We start from the raw sequence: 18,677 nt of genomic DNA, 5'->3' as shown, positions 1-18,677 counted from the left end.
ATGTATACTTCTAACAAGCTGGCTTTTGTAGCATATAAAACACAAAATACCAGTATAGAACATTAAAGCTATACATGCATAAAAGGAAATGCATTGGAGCTTAATTAGTTGAGTCATATCTGTTTGCTTTACAAATATCAAACTTTTAGGAGCTGAACAAGATACAGATTTATCCTCTTTGTAGGCACAATTCTTCTCTGCAATCACTACCCTCTTGTGTTCTTAACTCCGTATAAAGTAAATCAGAGTAGCAAGAACTGAGGGTTTGTCTACACTTACAGCGCTGCAGCTGTGCCACTGTAGCACTTACTGAAGATGCTACTTATACTTACAGGAGAGCGTTTCCTGTTGACATAGTGCTGTCTACGCCAGGAGTTTGGTCAGTATGACTGCATACCTTCTCCTCAAGTTTGAGAGCCCCCAAAATGTCAGAAGGCTAGATCTGTGTGAGGAGGGTAGGGAAAGCTCACTCTCTCCAGTGATTAATCTGAAGACTCCCTGTCACCTCAGTTTTATATTGAATATACTGATCTACCTGCTTCTTTTGCTTAGGCTTTCTGGATGACCAAAATGTTTGGGATTCATTTTGGCAACATCAGCAGTTTTACCAAAGAAGGAAAGCAGAAATAAATGGCGAAACTCAAATAAGCTTTATACACAAACAAAAAGCTTCCCTTGGAAATTCAAAATCTTCCATTATAAAAAGAAATAGGGCAAAACTATTCACCCTGAATGTTTACATAGAGAGTCACATCAAAAAGGTTAAACCTTGCAAAATATATATATTAAATTCAACATAGTAGGGAAATACCACAGTAAGATTTAATTTAAAATCATCACAGCACATTTAAACTTGCACATTTAGTCAGTGGCACACCACCAGCACACTAAATTGTCTTTTGAGTCCAAAAGTGATGCTTTTTTTTTTTTTTTTTAAAACTGTGGGCACACTGCTTAACTGATCATTGACTACTGGCCAATTTACAGACTGCACTGAACTGTGAACAAAGTCATTTTGTTGCCCTCCCGATTAGAGATGAACATGCAACTAAAGCAGCTTTTATATAATGCAAGAGGAATTAGAATGGCATGATTTAGTAATAGTGTTTAAAAGCCTTACCATTCATGATTTTTGTAAAGCCACTAATCAGTTTAGATGCTGCAGGCCACCACTAAGGACTACATTTCACTGTGCATTTTATTTAGACATAAATAATTAAATAAAAATCATTGGAGGTCAAGTATATTTTAAAAGATATGATCTTGCTTTTAGGCTACTGCTAATTATTTTCTGACTAGATTCTAAAAGTTCCTTTTGATAATATATTGACCTGGATGTTCAAAGGTTATTCTTTTGTGGTTCTAACAATCTGAAAACTGAATCTATAAAAACAGCAAGTGGTGATTACAATGATTACTGCTACCAACTGGCAACAAAACTGTGCTCACAACTAGTTTGCGCTAGAGCACAATATTTTTTGGGACACCGTCCTTCCCTTTTCCTCACACCTATTTGTCCCATCTACCTGTTATGTCTGCCTTGTCTTTCAGACTGTACGCTTTTTGGGGGTAGGGACTATCATTTACCATGTTTGAACAGTGCCCAGCATCCAGAATAGATTGAGGCCCTTAGGTATTACCCCAACATAAACATTAAGTAAAAATAATGATGGAAATATGGAGTTCTCTAGTTACTGCTTCTCAGTTACCACCATCTACAAATGAAAATGCATTTAAAAACTGCTACTGGTTCAAACAGCACCTAGGATTGGAGAGTCAAGATATATTCTTTCTAGTTCCTGCAACAACACCAGCAATAAAAGATGCTGCAGTCTGCTGCTATTCCTATTCATATTTCACAAAGCAGAAGAGACTAGTTCACTTTCCCATATCACTGCACAGCTAACATGCAGGGAAGAGATCCCCTACTAAAGAGGGGCCATTTTTAGTATATAGTCTCTCTTCTAACCAGAATAGCATTTTTCAAACTTTCAGAGGTGGAAACAGGACTAATGGGCATGTTAATGACTACAGTCTTGTACTTTAGTCTTCAAGATACATGAAATTATTTGCTGTAAAATAGAAAACTTTGACATCAGAAATATTTAATTTGCTGGAGAAAAGTTTATATGCTTACTTGGCTGGCTTTTGGCAAAGCCTTGGGTTGTGAAAATACATCTGGCTCCTTGTTTTGCTGTATGGTCTGCAATTAAAAAAAAAAAAGTGTGGTACACGTTATTGTCAGCGTCTGAATTTCTAGTAGTGTTATCTTCTGTTTTTCCTCCAACTAAATTATATATTTTCTTGGATATTACAAGTCAAGGTCTACAATAAGACAGACATGATATCCAATTCTATGCAGTTTTTTATATTTATATATTTCATAAATGGAGCAAAATAATAGATGAAAACATGTAAAGGCAAGTTGAAAAGATTACAAGATTGAAGTTTACATTTGAAGACTGCAGAATCAGCAATCCTTCAACCATAGTTAAAGAATTCCAAGGACAGGGACTATAGAAGTTAAAGAAGAGAAAAAAAAAGAAAAAGAAAAAGAAAAAGAAAAAAGAACTTAAATCTCAGAACCCAGATTTTAAGGTACACTGGAAAATGATGGCAAACCAATCTCAATGAAATGAAGTGCTCAATAAATTTTAGTAGACAAGATAATCAAGTTCACAAAAAAATTCTATTCTATGTTTTGCTAAAAGCAGATGTAAAAATCTCAATATAGAATTGAAATCTGAGAATACTGGAGCTTGCTAGAATTTCAGAAAAAGTATTTTAAATCAGATCTCTGTTTTCGTGATCTGTCTTCCTCACATTTACCACTTGCCTAATTTTTGTGTCATCTACAAACTTTATCAGTGAAGATTTTAGGTTTTCTTCCAGTTCACGAATAAAAATGTTAAAAAGCGCATCAATTACTTCTTGGTCCTACAGGACCCCACTAGAAACACATTTGCGTGATAATGATTCCCCGTTTACAGTCACATCTTGATGAAGTGCATCAGTAAAGTAAAACCAAGAGAACACCATAAATGTTTTGTAAATATATCTGCTTAATCTACATAAATGCTAAAAACACAAGACTAAAATTCTGGATGACTCCATAAGTAGGTACAAGAAAAAATCCATCTGTTTAGAAGGAAGATCAACTATACCTTGTTCAGTTTAATTCACACGACCATATCAGTAGCTAACAGCATGCAATAGCACTCACAAGTGGAAAAAATGGTGAGTTTGCACCAAACTAAAAGAAAACCAAACCAAACCACAGCTACACACAACAGCATTGCACATCCAAGCTGTCTCTCAAAACCTTTTGTGCTTATATTTATATCTGGGTATCAGCCTCCATACACGGAAAAGGCTCACTACTCTTAATTGGGTCTCAGAAAAAAAGTTTAGCAATAAAATTCTGGAAATAAGGCTAAGAGGAAACATCAGTGACCTCAAGGTCGTTTACATAAGATGTAGATCAAAAATGATTGCCCATTCAACTGGACAACCAATAGCCTCTCAGCAGTATTACCATAGATTCACAAACAAGGAATTACATCCAAAACAGGAATGGTGAAGCACTTCGAAGGAATGACAAAAGGGGAAACTGAAGACAGGACAATCATATTAAGTTCTATACCTTCATAAACCCTTGACTGGAACTTGTTATTGACTTCTGCAGCACTACTACAGAACTATCTAGGAAGGAAATCTGTGACAACACACCTTTTATTCCACATATCAGGAATGCACACCATCAACATTCAGTAGCATTTTCGCAATTATAGGCACTGGTGGACTAATTGCAGCGTACTTGTCCATGGTGATAGCAGCCTGATTAACTGTTCTTCTACAAACAGCTCTATCATTTATGATAGCTGAAAATTATAGGGGGAGAATAGCGCCTATTGGCAGAATTTAACTGTCAAATGTACTCTGCCTGTCAACTCTCACCTACAAATAGTTGAAATCCAGTGTAACTTTTTGGCCATTTAGCAAGCCACTAATATATCCACATATCCTGAGAAGTGCGATGGAGAATTAAGAATCTCCCTCAACACAGAAGAGAATTCTGCAGAAGGAATACTTTCAAATTCAGTTGGAAACTTTACAAATGGTATGTGATTAAAAACAAAACTAGAATATCTCAGAAGTCCATGCCACGTCAAAGTTATAAATTCTGTTGGCATGACAGAGAGCTACACTGACATGGCTCTGAGAAAGCTGCCACCTAAGTCAGTTAGAAAAATTTCAAATTATTAACTAACATTTTAATGAGAAAGCAGAAGAGAGCAGATTTCTCATCTAGAAGTATTGTAACAAATCATCTAATGCTTACAATAAAACCCTTAGAGTTAAAAGCTAATTTCTAAGGAAGTTCAAATTTAAAGGACAAAGCATTTGTTGCCTGGCAATATTTTAAAAGAAATACAAACATATATAAAACCATAGAATACCTGAAGTGGTGTGATTATTTTGCTACTCAGTGATGCTGGTTTGGTGTGGGATTCTTTGAAGCTTTCTGGTGTTGCAAGCTGGCTAACTGTGGATGAAATGCTAGGTGCCATGGTAGTTTTACTAAGAGACTGTTGTATTTGGTCCTGCTGTGGGGTCAACCTGAGTTTCTGGAGAAGGTCAACATTTGGAAGGTGTGTATTTGAAGCATTTCCTGTATTAGTTGCTGCCAAAGGTGCTATGAACTGGTTTTGGCCAGCAATTAGGTTTTGTGGCGTGTGATTCACATCAGATGGTGTCTGATTCATAAGTGGGGACATCTGTTTAGCAGCTTGATGCATAACTTGCATTATATTACTGTTTGAGTTTAGGTTGGGAAGTATCTGAGCAGAAGAAGCTTCTGTTGTTGAGGCTGAATTAAGAATAGGGCTTAACTGAACTGTATAGTTTGAAACATTCTTTACGTCAGGCTGCAAAACTGAAGCTGGAGCAATCAGCATGGGTGTTACACGCTCTTGCTGATTCAAAGTACTGCCATTGTTTTTGACACTTGTACTCTCTGGTTTCCGCAATGGTTGGTGTGTCACTGCTGATTGCTCAAGTGAAAAAGGTAAGAATAAGTTGTGCTCTCTGCCTGTAGTGTCAGCTTGCAACTTCTCCATTCTGTCTGGATTGGGATATGAAACTGTTGGTTGTTCCCTTGGCAAGGAGGTTCCAAATAATTCTTCCACTGTCAGATGTTTGTGCGTTGACTGGAATGGCTAGAAAAAGGGAGAAAAGAAAGTGTTCAGAGAACTGGTGAAAAAATAAAATACATCCCCTGTCCCCCACACAGAAGCTGTTACAGCATTCAGAACAACACAGTTGGGAAGAATACTTTCTGAAACAGAAAGTCAAGGTGAGCGAGGTAACATCTTTTATTGGACTAACTTATGTTGGTGAAAGACACAAGCTTTTGAGCTTACACAGAAAGCAGTAGTTTACTATGTGTGCAAGAATTTCAGAGCTTGCTATCTCACCCACCTGAATATACCAACTGTAAATTAATCACAAAGCCATTATATGGATCCAGGTTGTAGGTACTGTTGTACTGCCACAGAGCTAATAACTCAGTGACTCCCTTAGGCTATACACTACAGCATAAACTCAACAAAAAGACAATCACTCTATCGACATACAATGTGTTAATCAGTTGACAGCATCATAGCTGCCTTGAATGGCAGAGTATTCAAGATCTGTCAGATACTGCATACTTAGACTTGCATGCCAAAACAGGTGGTAAATGGAATATAAAAATCAGTGCACAACAACATGGCTCATAATCAGTCTTTTTGGGTATAATAATTTATACCAGATATTCAATTAGTTGAATGACACCAACTTTCACCACATGATCTTGAAGCATTTTAAGTAGGTGGCAGTATAAGAACAAAGGTAGTTTCAGGAACCCATGATCCATGTAAGGAAAGAAGAACAGGAGTGAGAGGTGCAAGCTCTGGGAGGCAGTTTGAGTGTAGGAGGGGGCTCTGGGCTGGGACACGGGTTTGGGGTCTGTAAGGGGGTGTGAGGTCTGGGAGGGAGCTCTGGGCTGGGGTGCAGAAGAGAGTGTGTGGTGCAGGCTCCGGCTGGTAAGCGCTTACCACAGGCGGCTCCCGGCTGGCGGAATAGCAGGGCTCAGGCAAGCTACCTGCCTGCTATGGCCCCATACTGCTCCCGGAAATCTCTGCATGCAGCCCCTGTGGGTGGGAGCAGCAGGTCTCCGTGCACTGCTCGCGCCTGCAAGTGGGAACCAGCCAACGGGGACAGTGCTGGGGGAGGGGGCAGTGTGCGGAGCCGCCTCACCTCTCCCCTACTTCCCAGGGCCACAGAGATGTGCCAGCAGCTAGCCTCTGAGCCCCAATGTGCTGCCAGACTTTTAGCAGCCTGGAGATCACGATCGACTGGCCGAGACTCCAGGATTGGCCAGTCGATCACGATTGATGGGTTGGTGACCACTCATCTACTTTCACATGACATTACCTGCAGCAACAAAATTGACAGTGTAACAACTTAAAAGGTTTCTGTATTAAATAAACAAACCTTTTTTGGTAAACAAAAAAAGATATGAATGGCCTAAATATGCAAGCTGTATCCATTCCAAAGGGACCTGCTGTGTGTACATTTAATAAGTTTTCCTATCTCTTTTATTATTTTTAAATAAAACAAGCCAATTATACAAACTAAAAACACACCACCATTAGTGTTAGCATTACATATTACTTTGATCACTTATAATTGTGCAATGCACTTTGGAGGAAACAGACTGCATTGGTTCAGATGAGTTTCACGATTGAAATTTCAGACACCACAAAAAGTGAAGGTCATCAATAAATAAATGGATTAAAAGGTGGGAGGGGAAGATGGAGGAAGCAGAAGGGTTACAACAATAAGATTAAGCAGTTAGACAGTAAGGCATATACACATCTTGATGGTTCTGTTATATTAGATTTTTAATTTTTTTTTAAAAACCTTTCTTGTAGGCAACATGACAGATATTGTGACAAGTGAACTCCAGGAATTTCCAAGTATAGCCTGATACTTAAACCAGATTTTTTTTTTTTAAATGTACCTCTGAGTTATGACCTGAGTGCTATTAACTTCAGTTTTTTTCCTATATAAAAGAATGTTCACTGAAGAACAAAATACTCTGAAGGTAATTAAATATCTTATACAAAATTAATGTGACAAGCATCTTCTTGTTTAAATCAAAGAACCCTGGAACAGCAAGCTTAGGCCCACCTATATTATGCTGCATGACTGGGTTGTCATAATACTTTTTACTATCTTAAGGGATTTCCTATATTTAAAATTTTGCTTTGTTACTTTTAAACATAATAATGTTAAATACAAGTTGTTTAATATTAGCAAAAAAGGAAGAGCATGGTCAATTACCAGTTATAGTATAATTTGTTTTCATTCCCCAGTGCAACACACATGGAAAATATTGTACTCTATTGACTTTATTTTCCATTTGGCAAATGTTTTAACTTTGTGTGCTTCTAATAGAAAATGGCTGCCTTTTAATTAGTTTAAAAGCAACTGAAAAGCTAAGAATTCTTTACACTGGAGTAGTAGTAGCAGGGACATTAGCAAGGCATTCAAAGTGATGAAGGTTATAGGGAAAATAAATCAAGTCACACATTCTCAGCTGTCCTATAAAAGGAACCCAAAATTAAAGTGCAGATTAGTTAGAACAAAGAAAAGGATGGATGTGATAGTGTCTTCTAAAAGCTGTATCCACAATAGGGCAAAGAGTACAGAGCATTTGGGAATTAGGTCCCAACTATGCAGTCCGTCTATCAGCCTAGTCATTTAGTTAGTAGTCATTTAGTTACATTTAATAAATGTAAGTAAAAATTACAAAAGAATCATATTACCATTGTCACTTGGCCCAAGTGCATCATTTAGGGGAAAAAAAAAAAGACTACATTGCCTAAATCAACAGAAAGATCGATACAAGCATTTTTTCCTCTGGCTAACTGAGGAAACGCATAAGGAATTCATACTTCCACCAGACAGTGCCCTGCCAGCAGCACCCAGAAATTCAAATCTAGGACTGTTAGCAAGAATATGCAAGCTGACGTCACATATTTCTTTGACAGGGTAACAAGCCTTGTGAATGGGGGGGAAGCAGTAGACATGGTGAATCTTGACTTCAGCGAGGCTTTTGATGCTGTCTCACATGACCTTCTCATAAACAAACTAAGGAAATGTAACCTAGATGGAGCTACTATAAGGTGGGTGCATAACTGGTTGGAAAATCATTTCCAGAGAGTAGTTATCAGTGGCTCACAGTAATGGTGGAAGGGCATAACACGTGGAGTCCCACAGGGATCAGTTCTCGGTCCGCTTCTGTTCAAGATCTTCATTAATTATTTAGATAATGGCATAGAGAGTACACCTATAAAGTTTGCGCATGATACCACGCTGGGAGGGGTTGCAAGTGCTTTGAAGGATAGGATTATAATTCAAAATGATCTAGACAAACTGAAGAAATGGTCTGAAGTAAATAGGATGAAATTCAATAAGGACAAATGCAAAGTACTCCACTTAGGAAGGAATAATCAGTTGCACACATACATAATGGGAAATGACTGCCTAGGCAGGAGTACTGCAAAAAGTGACCTGGGGGTTATAGTGGACCACAAGCTAAATATGAGTCAACAGTGTAACACTGTTGCAAAATAAGCGAACATCATTCTGGATGTATTAGCAGGAGTGTTGTAAGCAAGACACGAGAAGTAATTTTTCCACTCTATTCAGCACTGATTAGGCCTCAACTGGAGTATTCTGTCCAGTTCTGGGTGCCACATTTCAGGAAGGATGTGGACAAATTGGCGAAAGTCCAGAGAAGAGCAACAAAAATGAATAAAGGTCTAGAAAACATGACCTATGAGGGAAGGTCGAAAAAACTGAGTTTGTTTAGTCTGGTAAAGAGAAGACTGAGAGGGGACATGATAACAGTTTTCAAGTACACAAAAGGTTGTTACAAGGAGGAGGGAGAAAAAATGTTCTTCTTAACCTCGGAGGATAGGACAAGAAGCAATGGGCTTAAATTGTAGCAAGGAAGGGTTAGGTTGGACATTAGGAAAAACTTCCTAACTGTCAGGGTGGTTAAGCACTGGAATAAACTGCCTAGGGAGGCTGTGGAATCTCCATCATTGGAGGTTTTTAAGAGCAGGTTAGACAAACACCTGTCAGGGATGATCCAGATAATACTTAGTCCTGCCATGAGTACAGGGGGCTGGACCAGATGACCTCTCGAGGTCCCTTTCTGTCCTATGATTCTATGAAGTGGCACCCAGGTTCCAAACCATACAGGGCTTTAGAAATCAATGTCCACAGCCTGAAATATATCAGTTATTTCCCGGCTTCTGGGTGCAATATTCAGAATGTGCAATGATTACCATTGCCACCCAAGCAGACATACAAGAGACAATAATTGAGAGCCCTATCTATCTTTGGGTTTACTCTGGCTTCTAGACTGCAGGAGTCCCAAGATGATGAGAATGAGGGCTGGGCAGTCGGCCATTCTGTTCAGGATACCACTTGGTCTCCAGCACTATCCCACTGCATGGCTCAGAGTTGAAGAGCTGCTCATTGGGCAAGGAATTCCTCCTGTAAGTGAGCTCCCCACCTCTTGTGTATTTCTCTCTCTATTCTGAGGCCTGTTCTCTGTGCTGGGACCAGGAAGGGTTTAATTAAGAGAAGGATAAGATCAGTCCCTTTAAATATGAAAAGTTCACAAATCTTTTCTGAGCGATCCTCTACAGTCCTCAAATACTGGGTCATTGCAAAGGAAGGAGCTCCTGTCTAAGCGTAGGTGACCATAACCTTCTCCATCCACATCCATCACCTCAAATGCTGTTGGAGAAGACTCTCACCTCCACTTTGGGGTTGTGAACAATTCCCTGGCTGAGATGGGTTTCAGAGTTGTCAACAAGATAGTAGGTTCTCTCACTGGGCTATATCATCCCTTTGCACTCTTTCCCCTTGGCTCGACAACAAGCCAATCTGGTCACCAAATTTATTAGGGGCTGAGTCCTCTCCATAGTAGCATGTTCAGTGCATCTCCTAAAGCCACTTCAAAGAGCCCAACTGCCATACATGGCAGGGGGATGGGAGGGCAGGTTTAATAAAATGCAAGAGACCAAAACTGACATTATGGAGAGAATGAAAGAGATCCTTGAAAGGGACAGGACTCTTCAATGGCACAGAGCTAAACTCCTGTGGGCCAATAGCTGCAGAACTAAATCCAAACTGTATAGAATTCCAATTGAGCAAAGGCTTTTTAGAGTGCTTCGATCAATGAATCTGAAACCTTTGTTTTGATAGTCATTTATTTTAGAAGTTACTAGTTCTGTTGATTTGTTGGAACACTCCACATAACTGATTTCCTTGCTTAATTGCTGAGATACAGAGCTTTTGAGGAACTTCAAAGTACTTTAGGGCAGCTAGATTTTTTTTAAACCACGTCAGAAGTATTTCTTTGTTGTGGATTAATAAATGTTATACAGATAAATTACACAAGTTTGGATTTTTTGTTTTGGGGTGGGGTTTTTATTGGAGGGGGTGTAGTATGAATTTTGTAAATAGCTAATATTTTGAACGCAGTTTTAAAGATTTTTTTATCTTACCCTTTACAGCAGGGGTGGGGAACCTTTTTTCTATCAGGGGCCACTGACCCAAAGAAAAAAATCAGTCACAGGCCACACACAGCCCTGCGGGGGGTGTGGAGGCTCAGGGCTTCCCCTAGGCTCTGGGGTGGGGCCAGAAATGAGGGGTTTAGGGTGTGGGAGTGGGCTCAGGGCTGGGGGTTAGGGTGCGGGTTCCAGCTGGGCGTCGCTTACCTCAGGTGGTTCACAGTTGGCAGCAGGGCTAAGGCAGACTCTCCCCCTGCCCTGGCCCCACTCCACTCCTGGAAGCTGCCACGATGTGGCCAGGCAGCGCTGCACAGCGCGCCTGTGGGCGGAGGTAGGCGCACATGGACTAGGAGCTTTCTTGATCGCCCCTGCATTTAGGGGCTGCAGCCAACTGACTGGCCTGGCACCCTAGCTTCCCCCTGCAGTGGGTCAAGCCGGCAAGCCTGTGGGGGTGAGGGGGGGCCAGGCACCGAGGCTCAGGGCTTCTGGCCCGCACTTCAGAGACTTGCCATGGGCCAGATGAAATTAAGCAGGGGGCCGGAATTTCCCCACCCCTGCTTTAAAGTATGAAAAACCTGGCCCTTCTGAATTTTTCATTTCATTTAAAATTATTTTACTCATTGGAGATGGAACTGTTCCTTACTCTCCCTTCATTTGTGCAGATGCGTCTCTAGATTAATAAAAATAAAAAAAATCAAGGTTTCTCATGTATTGTTGATTGCATCTGTACCTCTATTTAGCTGCTTTTAGTCATTTCCACCACCAACACTAGAACTGGTTGCAATCTTTTATGTAATAACTAGACTAAAGGTTTCTAAAATCTCTGATCTATAAATCTTTCAATATTCAGTTTAAAAGGTTTTATTAAAGTGAGTCTAATAAAATATATCTAGTCTCAACTGCTCTATAAAAAAACTCCTTCCCCACCTCTCCCAAGAATTACTGTTACAAAGCAATTTGCATACGTGTTTGCTTTTGGATTTATTTTGTAAATATTAAGCTGCCTTCCTAATTACAGTCATTCCTCCAAAGATGTCAAACTACAGAAACTGTAAAGCAATCTATATATTTCATTTACAAATTTAAAAGTACAAAAAAAGAATACTTGGGTTTTTGTTTTTTTTTGTATAAAGATATGACAGAATACAGACATACCAGGGAATTAAAACTAGCCAATTACTAAGCCAAATTGCTAAAGGACATTTTTTTGAAGTTAAGTATTACTTAATGCTTAAGAATTACTTTTTTGCCTCCACTAGGTGGCATTATTAGTAGGCACAACTTATTGATATATTGTGTGGCATCTAATTACAGCATTAGAATTGTTTTAACTGAATCTTCTCTGAAGTAGGAAGCTATATGACTTCATTGTGGGTGAATGCCTATGAGCAAATTCAGTCAGTTATTTATCTTCTGACAATAGCCATGCTACAAAATGTCCAGTGATGCTGCAGAAAGTAATCAGAAAGAAGTTTCCCATGGTTCAAAACCGGTTTCCTGTCAGAGAGAAACTGCAAATTAAGAAATGCGTTTAAATTAGGATATTTTGCTAAAGTTTCCCATCACTGTTGACACAGTTTAAAACTCTATTGGTAGGAGCAACAGTGGATCATTCACATAGAAAAAAATCTCTGGCCAGCTGTTGGTTTTTAAGCATGTCTTCTAACCCTGTTCAGAGCAGGTCTAGTAGACACATTACTTAAAATACTTGTAGCCACTAATCCCTGGGGTCAGATCCTTAGCTTGTGTAAACTATCATAACTCCACTGATTTCAAGGGAGTTGTGATCATTTATACCAGTTCAGGATCTCGCCCTTTGTCCATACTAGCGCTATTACCAATGGAAATAAACAGCAGTAATAATGTTGGGGAATTTTTAGAAAAAGTTTCCGAATATAGAAAAGAGGTTGTATTTTTCAAAAGGACACAGATCTCTAACAGTCATTAGGTTTAGGAGCGCACACATCTTGGCATTTTTAGATTTTTTTTTAAACTGAAGTGTAAACATCCCTTTTGTGCTGCAGAAGTCCTGGAAAAAAATCTCACTTGTGTAGAACATGTTGTATTTCTATTACTGATGATAAAATATTAGTAAAGGATTGTTACTTTATTTAGGTTTGGATTGAACATACCTGGTCTTGCATTTGTAACGTTGAAGATGTTTGTTCTGAAGTTTCCATGCTTTCTGTCTTCGTGGGATTTTCATTTTGCTGCATTCCAGAACTTGATATAATACTTAAGTCACTGATCTGAGTCTAAAAAAGAAAATATTTACATAAATACATCTGTTTTCTATCCTTACCCCAGCAGCACAATTGCTGTAATTCCGTCTGCACTTCCTTTTCCACTCTTATATATACAGAATGTAGATCTTGTTGATTTTTATAAGTTCATAAGTTTTAAATAAAATGAGACAGTGACATTCACCATATTAAATCTACGAGCTGTGCTCACTATTATTTTGTTGTTCTCTTACTGGGAAATTTACAGGACTTCAGTTTCATATTTTTTCCCCACTTAATAGAAACATGTTCAATTTATAAAAAGGTGCCAATCATGTAAACTACGGACACTAGCTGTAAACAATAAAATCTGCTACACTTCATTACTGCAAGAATTTACACCACATACAAATTACGCTTCAAGGATTTGTACACGTTCATTCACTGGAAAAAGGACTAGTTATCTATGTTATCTCTATTGTAGTTATTTAAATGTGCAAGCGCATTAATGGAGGAACAAATTAACACTTGTAAAATACAAGGCAAGGAGAGGATAGAAAATAAGGAAATTAGCTGAGGCTACGGATCCCATGTTGTTTAGAGATGTTAGTTAAATGTCCCAACTGTAATACAGTAAGATAATAGTCAACTTCATGATTCAAGTGGCTTTTCACTTGAGTATTGTTTATGATGCATTTATTTCAAAAGCTGAAATTGATGCAACTTACTATAAGAACTTCAGCCTATATAGCACCTTATCCTAAGATATCTCTAAACACCAGCATCATCAAGTGATATCAGCATAAAACAGGGGAATGTTCTCGTTACTTAACTGCTGAAGCTGCAAGGCCAGCAAATGGCATCTTACAGTTCATTTTGGGGGGTTTCTGAAAGGGCTATGAGGCTGTGATTTTTTGTTTTTAAAATTTCTCAGTAACTGAGCAAAACAAAACAAAGACTACATATTTAGATTCCAGGACATTTCTCCCCGACTCCAATCAGCTTCTAACATTTAAGTAGTAACATACATTAGACCTAAAGTCCTTGACTGTTTTGTGGCTTATAAATGAGATTTAGAAGTGTGGCTTTTTTTCACTGTCATCAAAGGATTGGCTATAATACACTTCATTATCTCCCAGAAAGGGGAAGGAAGGAACAAACCAAACCAAACCAAACCCCAACCAACAAAAAGCATCCACCCACTTGCTACAAAAATCTCGGAATTCATTCATTTTCACATATGGACTTGATGTAGAGCGTACTTGGAGGATTAAACTGATTTAGAATCCTAGATTAAATCACTCGGGCCTTTATAAATCTCTTTTTCGCTCTCCCTCTGTCCCCTTCTCATACTGACTCTCTGCCAATCTCATGTGAGCTGCACACAAGGATTACTGTATGATCCATCTGGAACGTACTAGGCAGATAATTACACATGAACTTGTGTTTCAGTATTTAAGAGCAGAAAGTACTTATCAACTTGAGTGCCCCAGAAGAATTGGTAAAGAAATAAGACTGCATATTCTCCCAAGAAACACTCTTCTTTACAGCAAATATGTTTACTTAAATTACACAGCATCAGTGTGGAAATACATGGACAAAAGAATAAAGAGAAAGACTCTATAATTAAATAATTGCAGACATGTCAATCTATGCCACAAGAGGTTTCCTTCTAAAACTAATGTGGTCATTCTTTTATTAATCCCACATCTTGAACTAGCTCAATTTTGCTTATCTGGGAAAATTTGACACAAATACACAAGAGTGGAAAACCATGGGATTATCCTTGGCTCTGATTCACTTTATAGCTTGACACAAAATCAAAGAAAGCAATGAAACTAAACACTAATTACTATTTTAAAAGATTTTTTTTTAAATAGTAGTCACAACTAATATGAGAGAATGTCACTTAGCAAATTAAATAAAACATAACAGCCATAAGTGTTTAAAATCATATGTATTTTTATAGAGAAGTTTATAAAAAATTGCAAACATGCAATTGGCAAAAGCAAATTTGATATCAGATTGGCTGAAAATTGTAAAAGGAGAGACTGGTTTCATGCATATAGCATCAAACATGTCAAACCCTATATTATTCGGAAATGCTTTGTTTTTAAATACATCAGAGGTTTTTAGTTTTAATTTAATTTAATTGCAGCAAGTCATTTCAGGCTATACAACATGCCTAAATCACAGTTCAGGGGTCGGTGAAGGCCCTTGGTCTTTTGCCTCATGATTCAACACCACTTACACTATTTAAATTTGGACCTGCAATGCACATCCTATCATGATTCATGTCTCAATCAATCCATCTCTTCCCGTGAATTTGAGTACGGGGAAAAAAATGCAGACTGAAATACAGTGCAGAACATGTACAATTAACATAATCTCTTGAGAATGTTTAATTTTTTGTAATACACATCTCATTTATCTCAATTTCAAAAAAGAACAGAATCAGAATATTACAAATTTAATTTTTATTTTCTAATGTCCAGTTTTAAAATTATATGTGAAATACTAGATCTTAAAAAAAATATAGTGTACTCCTCCGGTGGGCACCTCAATCTACAATTTAATACAAGTGTTACTTAAGCATCTCACTTTAGTAAGTATCTTGCTATTGTAAGAAAAAAGGAACCTCAAGAAGTGAATGCAATTAATTTGAACTATACAGTACTACTGAAGAAGTCTGATACAGGTTATAATACTTATGTATAAAATTGCCCGACTACACTTTGCTCCAACTCTCACTGAAGTCAAAGGCAAAGGCAAAGCTCCATTTGATTTCAGTGAGATCTACATTAGGTCCTTAAATCAAAAGGAGTACTTGGACTAGTTTTACATTACTAATATAGATAATCCTCTAATGCATCGCCCCCCCCCCCCAACAAAAAAGTTTCCTTACTCGTTCATATTCGTCCTTGGCTTTGCTAAGCATTTCTAGGATATCAATGGGTTTGTTTTCACTGCAACCATTAGTTCTGCTGGGACTCTTTCTGTCATGTGAAACTTGCTGAGATCTTTGAGCTTCTTGTTGTACCACTCTATAACGGGGAAGAGAAGAGGGAAAAGAAACTGGATTTCAAAAAAATGTTATTTGGAATGAATCTGACATACAGAATGCAGCAGTAAATGGATACACTACTATTTATGAATAAATTTTGTACTGTGTGAATAAAAAAAACAAATAAGTCATTGATCAGAGCTATGCATTTGCGAACAAATCTCTATAGTCCATCTGACAGTTTGACTATTTTATGATTAACATCCAACCCAGACTGCCCTGGTCTGTGTCCCACAAAATTTTTCTGCAATATGAACTGCCTCTGCATAACTATCACATTTAGAAGTTTTTTTACAATAAAATAAATTTGTAGATACCTAAACATGGATTATACAAAGAACACATGTATTACATTGTAAACTGAGTAGCATGGTTTCTCTGTCTTCACTGACTAATGTACAGCCTCTCCATTTCTGGCCACATCACCAATAAAATGTGTGCCCGGCTACACTTAGGATATGTCTACACTGCAATTAAAAACCTGAAGCTGTCCTATGCAAACTGATTTGGACTCGCGGGGCTTGGACTAAGGGGCTGTTTAATAGCAGTATACATGTTCAGGTTTGGTCTGGAGCCAAGGCTGTAAGACCCTAAGAGGTGGGAGGGTCTAAAAGCTCAGGCTTGTGCACACCGCAACTAAACCACCACACAGACGGAGTCCGAGTCAGTTAGCATGGGCCAGACATGGGTGTCTAACTGCAGCATAGACATACCCTTAAGGATCTGGTCTGCTGTGAAAACACATACACTGGGGAAGGCAGCTGGCTGCCACTGGATGGCGTCATTATAAAGACTCTTCAGTGCCTGTCATAAATATAAAGGGAAGGGTAAACACCTTTAAAATCCCTCCTGGCCAGAGGAAAAACCCTTTCACCTGTAAAGGAAGAAAGAAACGCTTTCACCTGTAAGAAGCTAGGATAACCTTGCTGGCACCTGATCAAAATGACCAATGAAGATACAAGATACTTTCAAAGCTGGAGGGGGGGAGAAACAAAGGCTCTGTCTGTCTGTGTGATGCTTTTGCAGGGAACAGAAAAGGAATGGAGTCTTAGAACTTAGTAAGTAATCTAGCTAGATATGCGTTAGATTCTGTTTTGTTTAAATGGCTGATAAAATAAGCTGTGCAGAATGGAATGTATATTCCTGTTTTGTGTCTTTTTGTAACTTAAGGTTTTGCCTAGAGGGATTCTCTATGTTTTGAATCTGATTACCCTGTAAGGTATTTACCATCCTGATTTTACAGAGGTGATTCTTTTACTTTTTTTTCTTCAATTAAAATTCTTCTTCTAAGAACATGATTGCTTTTTTCATTGTTCTTAAGATCCAAGGGTTTGGGTCTGTGTTCACCTATGCAAATTGGTGAGGATTTTTATCAAGCCTTCCCCAGGAAAGGGGGTGTAGGGTTTGGGGAGGATTTTGGGGGGAAAAGACGTTTCCAAGCGGGCTCTTTCCCTGTTATATATTTGTTAGACGCTTGGTGGTGGCAGCAATAAAGTCCAAGGGCAAAAAAGTTAAAATAGTTTGTACCTCGGGGAAGTTTTAACCTAAGCTGGTAAAACTAAGCTTAGGGGGTTTTCATGCAGGTCCCCACATCTGTACCCTAGAGTTCAGAGTGGGGAAGGAACCTTGACAGTGCCAGAGATGTAAGAGCAGGCTGCCACCAACTTCCCGTCTAGGCTCTGGAGAGAAGAGTGAGCTCCTAGTTTCCTTCATCCTCCTTGCAGTTCTCCCACTCACTGCTTCTTGTAGCTGTAGAGGACCTCTCCTCCTATGACCCCATTACTTCTCACTTCCCTGCTAGCCTTGCAAACATTTGCAAACTTCAATTTTAAAAAACAGTATGTATGCGACTGAGGGGCACGATATGCAATCATGAAGTGTGACTCCACTAAAATATTATCCTAGTAATTTTATAACAGAAATATTATTCAAGAGACAAGGTGGGTGAGATAATATTGTTTGTTGGACCAACTTCTGTTGGGGAGAGAGAGAGACGCGGAGCTCTGTGTAAGCTCGAAAGCTTGTCTCTCTCCCCAAACAGAAGTTGGTCCAATAAAAGATATTACCTCACCCACTTTGTCTCTCTAACGTCCTGGGACCAACAAAGCTACACCACCACTGCACTCAGCAATATTATTAACATAATACTATAAAATCTTCATATCAATTTTCAGCAGCAGTAACTACTTCAGTGCATGACACTGACTGGGCATAATGGCCTTGAGCCCTCAAGGCTTCCTAGCCAGTCAATAATCCCCAGTAAACCTACCCCTCAACCCTTTTTTGCTTGAACACAGGAGAAAAAAAAGAAGTGTTAAGGGTCAGACATAAAGGCAAGTGAGCTACTGAAGTTAAGGCTATCATAGATCAATATTTTTTTAAAAAGATATGACACTAGTCCGTTCACTAGGTGATGTATTTTTAGACAGAGATGTGATAACTGCCTTGGCCTGAACAGCCCTCTTAGGAGGATTACAAAGATATATGTAACAAGGGAAAGTTGAAGGAAATCTGCTCGGTCTGAAACAGTTTTCCCTTGATTATAGCAGGCATATTCAAACAGTTATTTTTCTGTGTTATTGAGGATAACAACTAGTGTGTTTCATTGACCAACCAGCTCCTTTAAAGACCTCCTGTTGTTCTCAAAAATAATTTAGGATTTATAATTTAAAAGGTTGTACAACTGGTATAAGGCTGTGAAAGGCTATACCAAGAAAATGTGTTTACTGCATGTAGGAATGGAAGCAAATG

The 18,677-nt window shown here is 38.6% G+C and overlaps 1 protein-coding gene across 2 annotated transcripts in view; it reads right to left on the bottom strand.

The window, feature by feature from the left end:
* DCP1A (decapping mRNA 1A) overlaps positions 1 to 18,677 on the bottom strand; it is a 50,383-nt gene that overhangs the window by 9,148 nt on the left and 22,558 nt on the right. For both annotated transcript variants that reach the window (XM_073351559.1, XM_073351560.1), the window contains exons 5-8: positions 15,768 to 15,906; positions 12,773 to 12,895; positions 4,461 to 5,219; positions 2,138 to 2,203 (exon numbers count right to left, since the gene is read on the bottom strand). In XM_073351559.1, coding sequence (XP_073207660.1) covers positions 2,138 to 2,203; positions 4,461 to 5,219; positions 12,773 to 12,895; positions 15,768 to 15,906 — 1,087 coding nt within the window. The remainder of the gene's footprint in view (positions 1 to 2,137; positions 2,204 to 4,460; positions 5,220 to 12,772; positions 12,896 to 15,767; positions 15,907 to 18,677) is intronic.

The sequence above is a fragment of the Lepidochelys kempii genome, chromosome 7 (assembly GCF_965140265.1).
Source record: "Lepidochelys kempii isolate rLepKem1 chromosome 7, rLepKem1.hap2, whole genome shotgun sequence".
Classification (NCBI taxonomy): Eukaryota; Metazoa; Chordata; order Testudines; family Cheloniidae; genus Lepidochelys; species Lepidochelys kempii.
Note: the sequence above shows the minus strand (reverse complement) of the source record. Positions and strands in the feature narration are given on the sequence as shown.